General features: G+C 39.1%; 1 protein-coding gene across 5 annotated transcripts in view; it reads left to right on the forward strand.

Annotated features, from left to right (window-relative positions):
* MARK3 (microtubule affinity regulating kinase 3) overlaps positions 1–1,866 on the forward strand; it is an 89,978-nt gene extending 88,112 nt beyond the window's left edge. For all 5 annotated transcript variants that reach the window (XM_003799336.3, XM_003799338.3, XM_003799335.3 and 2 more), the window contains one exon: positions 927–1,866. In XM_003799336.3, coding sequence (XP_003799384.1) covers positions 927–1,272 — 346 coding nt within the window. In that variant the 3' untranslated portion in view covers positions 1,273–1,866. The remainder of the gene's footprint in view (positions 1–926) is intronic.
* Positions 1,867–6,944: the final 5,078 nt, after the last annotated feature.

The following is a 6,944-nucleotide window of genomic DNA, read 5'->3' on the forward strand; positions in this document are numbered from 1 at the left end:
ATGGAAGCTGTGCTGTACCATGGTCACCACATGAAGGTGCCAGTGTGTCATGGGAGCCTTCCTGCTCCCAGCTTGGCAGGGGCAGTGTTACTCTGTGAAGCACTAAATACATGACAATGCCTTCAGCCTTTTAGCCCAAACTGAGAAATGAGCTCTGGGGGTCAGTAGTAATGCTCCTAGGAATAGGCCTTGGACTCTCACTGACTTCTCACATGACCTAAGGAATAGAAGCAAAATACTTAGTAAGATTTTCATATTTCAAGCTAGAAATGTTTTCTTCTAAGAATGATGATTACATTTTCAAGTGTTTTGCTTTTCAATTTTGTATAGCTATCATTGCATAGGATATGAGGGAGGTGTTACCAGACAGGCTTAGGACTCTATGTCCCTGCTTCTAGGTGTCTTGCACTTTTTCCCTTTCTTATACCAGTCCCCAACCAGGCTATTTCCAGTCTGCTAGAACCCATTTGCTCTCTTCCTAGGCTTTCTAAAGCACAACTCTGATCCTATGATTTTTCTGAATGAAAAACATTCAGTGGCCCCCTCTCCCTAACTGACCTGGTCCTCATGAGGCCCTTCATGGAATGATATAGCCCCAGCTCCCTCCCAAAACTAGAGTCCTGAGTCAAGGGTTCTGCTTAACAAATTATTTTCTTAACTTTACAGTGAGTATAGGTGACTAGTAAAGATTTTCTAGCCAGGTAGATTTTTTTGGTGTATGGCTTAAGATTTGGGAGGTGGGTAGGAATAGATGAAAATAGACTTCTTCGTAAAGGAACATGTTACAAATATGAGTCTGTACAGGAAAAATACAGAGGTTGGTGGTTGGTTGTGTTGTATTGAAGAGGTGAATTACAAACTAGCTGAAGTAGAAAAGGTTGACTTTGCTGTGCACTTAAAAATAAATCTGCCTTTGTGCATTTCAGTCGCAACGTATCTGCTGAGCAAAAGGACGAGAACAAAGAAGCAAAACCTCGTTCCCTGCGCTTCACTTGGAGCATGAAAACCACTAGTTCCATGGATCCTGGGGACATGATGCGGGAAATCCGCAAAGTGCTGGACGCCAATAACTGCGACTATGAGCAGCGGGAGCGCTTCTTGCTGTTCTGCGTCCATGGTGATGGGCACGCGGAGAGCCTCGTGCAGTGGGAGATGGAGGTCTGCAAGCTGCCAAGACTGTCTCTGAATGGGGTCCGGTTTAAGCGGATATCAGGGACATCCATAGCCTTCAAAAATATTGCATCCAAAATTGCCAATGAGCTAAAGCTGTAACCCAGTAATTATGGTGTAAATTAAGTAGCAATTAAAGTTTTTTCCTGAACACTGATGGAAATGTATAGAATAATATTTAGGCAATAACGTCTGCATCTTCTAAATCATGGTATTAAAGTCTGAGGACGAGCGCACGCTTGGGAGCGAGAGCTGGCCTTTTTTCTACAAGTGCACTACATGAGAGAGGTGCAGCCTCTGTGCCCTGTTTCCATTGCCCTGAGAGTCAGCATGTGGCCCCAACTCCAGGTGCCTCCTGCCTGGGTGGGTGTGAGAGTGAACTGTGTGTGTGAAGTGGTGTGTGTGGAAGCATCTCCCTACACTGGCAACCAGAGTCATTACTAGTACCTCTGGGAGATCATTTGGTGCTAAAACATTACATTTGCCAATGAGGAAAATACTGAATTACTGCTAAGAATTAACCTTAAGACTAGTTAATAATTAATACAGGTTTACAGTTCATGCCTGTGGTTTTGTGTTTGTTGTTACGTGTTTTTTTAGTGCAAAAGGTTTAAATTTATAGTTGTGAACTTTGCTTGTGTGTGTTTTTCTAAATAGATTCACAAGATAATTAAAAATACACTTTTTCTCAGTAAATCTTGCATTGTCTCCTAATACTGTATTTAAGACCCAGATTAAGCCATTCTACTAAAAGTACGCGTGTTTGCCTCCATGATAAGAGTTGAACAAAAGCAAAGTGTATGAAGGCTTGGGGTCCCTTGGTCCTTAGCTTGGGTCCCAGCATTTTGTGATTACAAGCATCTTTTTTCTCCCTAAGGCAGTAAAGGGAAGAAGATGGCTTTCTTGGTGACCCAACAAGGAAGGGTATCAGGAGCTGCAGTGCACTGGTGTGAAGGAACATTGATCTGTATCAGTTCTGGGCTATTTTCTTCATGAAGTATGTGATTTCTTCTCTCCTTTCTTGTGATTAAATACATGACTCAGACTACAGCCTTTTGCCCACACCTCTGTCACTGTGTCAAGGGGTAGTGGACTTACCATTTGTTTTGGTGCTTTATTCTCATGGGTAAATCATCACAAAGATGTGCTGTTTTGAGTTCTGGGTTTGTGTTGATCAGAGTATGTCCAGACAGACAGATACTTAGTCACAAGTGTTACTATCTCCCATGGGTAGGGCACTATTGTAATTGTTAGGACACACTGGTGAGCAAAGCAGACCCTATCTCCTTGGGACATTCTAATAGGCAGTGGATAAATAGCAAATAAGTTATCCAGTAGAGAACATGGCGACAAGTGCCAAGAGAGGATGCACAGAGTGGGTACAGGGTTTGTAAACAGCACTGTAGCTGTATGGGGATACAGCTGCTTGAGCCAGAGATTTGAGGTTGAGGGTACCACACAAATATCTGGGAAAGGCAGCACATGGTATGTGCAGAGCAGTGTGGAGATACCATTAGGACGTGGCTTCTATGTATGTATGAGTTGCTGCAGGCTGTCCAGCAAGAGTGGCATGCCTTGGAGTTTTCAGAGGCTTGCCCTGGCACCCATGTTATGAATTCATTGTAGGAGAGCAAGGAGAAGCCAGGATAGCTATTTGTTTTGGAATCTCTTGGAAGTAACACAGGCAAGAGATGATGCCAGTCTCACGCAGGGGTCAGAGAGATACCAAGGAGTACTCAAGTGGGTGGAAAGTTCCTGTTCAAAGCTGCTAGGTGGAGTGCAACAGAGCAGGAAGAGGACCAGGATTGAGCCCTGAATATACTCTGGGAGAGGCACCAGGCAAAAGAGGCAGAGCCAGCAAAGCAGTATAAGGTGAGAGGAATGCATCCCCTAATCCCTCTACCAGCAACTTTATTGGTCAGGGTTGACGCTATCCATGCTGCGTGCCCTTTGACCTCATTCTACCTTGCTGGGAATTTTAACCCTACTTTATTTAAAGAAAACAAGTCATTTTCCCTCCTTTCCTTTCTAGATCCAGTGCTTTCCAGAGTGAAGTCCTCTTAACAGAGCTCAATATGCACTGCCTCAGTCCAGATGGGGACTTTTCCAGCTTTTTTGTTTAGCACTACCTGTTTTTTATATCCCATTAAAGCATTGCAAAACCAGTCAGAACAAAAGAGGACTGCCTCACTCTGTACATGTGAGCCTCTTAGAGGAGTTCCACATATTGCTCCCTTTGAGGTCTTTGTCCCTGTCTCTGCTGCTGGGCCAAGAGCCAAGGAGGACATTCTGCCACAAATTACTTTCTTCTTTAGGTAGATGCTTCTGAGCTATTCTGTGAAATCCCTAAGTGACAGGCTGCCTTAAGATTTCTTACCCTAGAAGTAGCACTCATCACACCACATTTCTGTGTGTTGTTAACTCTGCAGAAGTTTGTAAAGATGGAAAAGAGCCCTGCTAAATGTTTCGTTTGGCTGCATTCTCTGGGGAAAGGGAGATTAATTCTAGGAATCAGCACTTTCTTATCTTCAAAAACCATAACTACCCTCATGAACCTGATTTAGCATTTATAGTCGCAACAATTTTCCTTTTGCAAAGCATAAAAATGTCAAAAACTATGTCCTCATTCAAGCACCAAATGCAAAAGATTTATTGTGACTTTTAAATTTTTTATTTCTAAGGGCTCTAGGAGAGATTACCAGTTTTGGATCCAATTCTGCCAAAGAAAAGGTGCCATGTGCATTCATTGGTAACATTTAGAAAAAAACAAAGATAGCATTGGATTGTGTTTTAAGGGTCTCTGATAATTGGTCTTATGCTTCTAAGCTTAAATACTATTAAGTGATTTTATATGATATTTGTTTAATAATTGCATATCAAGAATTTACTATGTGATGGGCAAACAGTATCTCATTCAAGCAGTTCTTGGTATAGCTGAGGGGAAAAATGTAAATTTTCCTGTCTGCTTTTTCACTTTACAAACAGAGCCATCTTGCCAAAGTTAAAAAAAAATTTCTGTATGAAAGCAATATGTATTAGTATTGCTTTTTCTCTGCACATCTATTTTCCATATTCAGTTTTTGAATTTCCTTTTTGCTTTTCTAACTAATCCATCAACAAGTATGTAACACCTGCTTTGTGCTTGAATGTTTTTAAGCATCATAAAGAAAATGAGATTAACCCATTTGCTATTTCTCTAGCCAAATCTTCTAGCATTTGTTCTGAGGAATTATTGGTAAATAGATTATACCTCACCTTATTTAAATCATTTATCTAAAAAAATATTTGCTGGTAAGTATTTTATTCAATGTGGTTAACAGAAATAGAACAGTTAGAATAAGAGACAGTGTTTATAAGCAAAACTTCTTTTAAATTTCAGGTTAATGTCATAGTATATCCAATCAGGTTACATTATTTGCATTTATAATGTAAAGTCCAAGTTATAGTTGTATTCTTCACCCAGGAAGTGTTCCATACAACCACACATTATTCCCACTAGGTAGGAACCCACCAGCACCTTCTTCTTAAAATTTAATTTTTTTCTCTCATATGAGCATGTAGTTGTTAATCTGCCAGTTTCAAATTAGTACTAAGTACATATGATGCTTGGTTTTCCATTCCTGTGATAATTTACTCTCGAAATTCATCGAAGTTGTTACAAAAGATACAAAATCTCCATCCTTTTTAATGGCTGAATAGCACTCCATGGTATACATTTACCATCGTTTATTAATCCATTCATAGGTTAAAGGGTACTTGCGTATTTTCCATGTCTTTGCGATTGTAAATTGGTCTGCTGTAAGCATTCAAGTGCAGATGTCCTTGTGGGAAAATGGGTAGATACCCATTTTTTTCCTTTGGGTAGATACCTAGTAATGGGATTGTGGGATCAAATGGAATGTCTACTTTTAGTTGTTTGAGGACTTGCTATACTTCTTTCCATAATGGCTATCCTAGTTTATTAGTCCCACCAACAGTGTATGAGTGTTCCCTTCTCTTTACATGCTGCCAACATTGGTTGCTTTGGGACCTTGTGATGTGGGCCATTCTCACAGGGCTTACATGATGTCTCAATGGTGTTGAATTGCACTTCTCTAATGATTAGAGACGAGCATTTTTTCACACGTGTGTTGGCATTCATGTGTCCTCTGAGAAAAGATTCTGTTCATGTCTCATGCCCAGTTTTTAATGGGGTTGTTAGCTTTTTTATTGATTGCTTGAGTTCTCTTTAGATTCTGGTTATCAGCCTTTGTCAGATTCATAGCATGCAAATATCTTCTTCTATTCTGAAGATTGTCTCTTTACTTTGTTGATTGCATCCTTAGCTGTGCAGAAACTTTTTAACTTGATCAGGTCCCATTAATTTTTTGTTGCTGCGATTCTTGGGTCTTTTTCATAAATTCTTTTCCAAACCAGTAAGATTAAGAGTATTTCCCATACTTTCTTGTAGAGTTTTTATAGTTTTGTGTCTTAAATTTAAATCTTTTATCCATTGTGAATCAATTTTTCTAAGTAGTGAGAACTGCAGGTTCAGTTTCTCATTTACATGTGGCTAACCAGTTCTCCCAGCACCATTTATTAAGGAAGGATTCTTTTCCCCAGTGTATGCTTTTATTTGCTTTATCAAAGATCAGATGGTGTTATGAGGCTGGTTTCATCTCTAGATTCTGTGTTCTGTTCCATAGAGCTATGCCTCTGTTTTTTGTGCCAATACCATGCTGTTTTGTTCATCAGAGACTTGTAGTACATGTGTAACTAAAGTCTGATAATGTGATGCCTCCAGATTTGTTCTTATTTTGTAGAATTGTGTTGGCTATTCAGCGATTTTTTTCCAGTTCTTTATGAAATGTAGAACTATTTTCAAGATCATCAGGCTATGATATTGGTGTTTTAATGGAGATTACATTAAAATTGTAGATTGCTTTGGGAAGTATAGACATTTTAGGAAGACTGATTCTTCTCAGCCATCAGCATAGTATATTCTTCCACCTGTGTGTTAACATCTGCTATTTCTTTCTCTGTAGAGATCCTTCACATCCTTTGTTAAGCATATTCCAAAGTATTTCATTTTCTTTGTTGCTACTGTGAAGAGTATTTTATCTTTGATTTGATTCTCAATTTGACATACACGTTACTGATTTGTGAACATTGACTTTATATCCTAAGACATTACTTGATCACTTCCAGGCAATTCGTGGTTTAAGTTTTCTAAATATAAGATCATATCATCAGCAAAGAGGGATAGTTTGATCTCCTCTGTCCCCATTTGGATACCCCTGATACCGTTCTCTTGCCTGATGGCACTGGCTAGGATGTTGAGCACTACACTGAATAGTAGTGGTCATAGTGGATATCTTTGTCTAATTTCAGTTCTAAGTGGAAATGTTTTTCTCCATTCAATATATTGGTTGTGGGTTTGTCATAGAAGGTTTCCATCAATTTAAGAAATGCCCTATTTATGCCTACCTTCTTATACATTTTTATAAAAATAAAATGATGCTTAATATTGTTCCATGTTCTTTCTGCATCTGTTGAGAGAATCATAAGGTCCTTGTTTTTACTTCTGTTTATGTGGTGAATTACTTTTATAGATTTTCATACACTGAACCAGCCTTGCATCCCTGGGATGAAGCTAACCTGGTCATGCTATATTTGTTTTGTTTTGTGTGTATCTGTGTATGTAGCTGAATTCTGTTTGCTAAGATTTTATTGAGTGTTTTTGTGTTAATATTCATTAATGATACTGGTCTGCAACTCTCTTTCTTTTTTTTTTT

This window comes from Otolemur garnettii, unplaced genomic scaffold (assembly GCF_000181295.1).
Source record: "Otolemur garnettii isolate 467f Iridium unplaced genomic scaffold, OtoGar3 scaffold00149, whole genome shotgun sequence".
NCBI classification, from domain to species: Eukaryota; Metazoa; Chordata; class Mammalia; order Primates; family Galagidae; genus Otolemur; species Otolemur garnettii.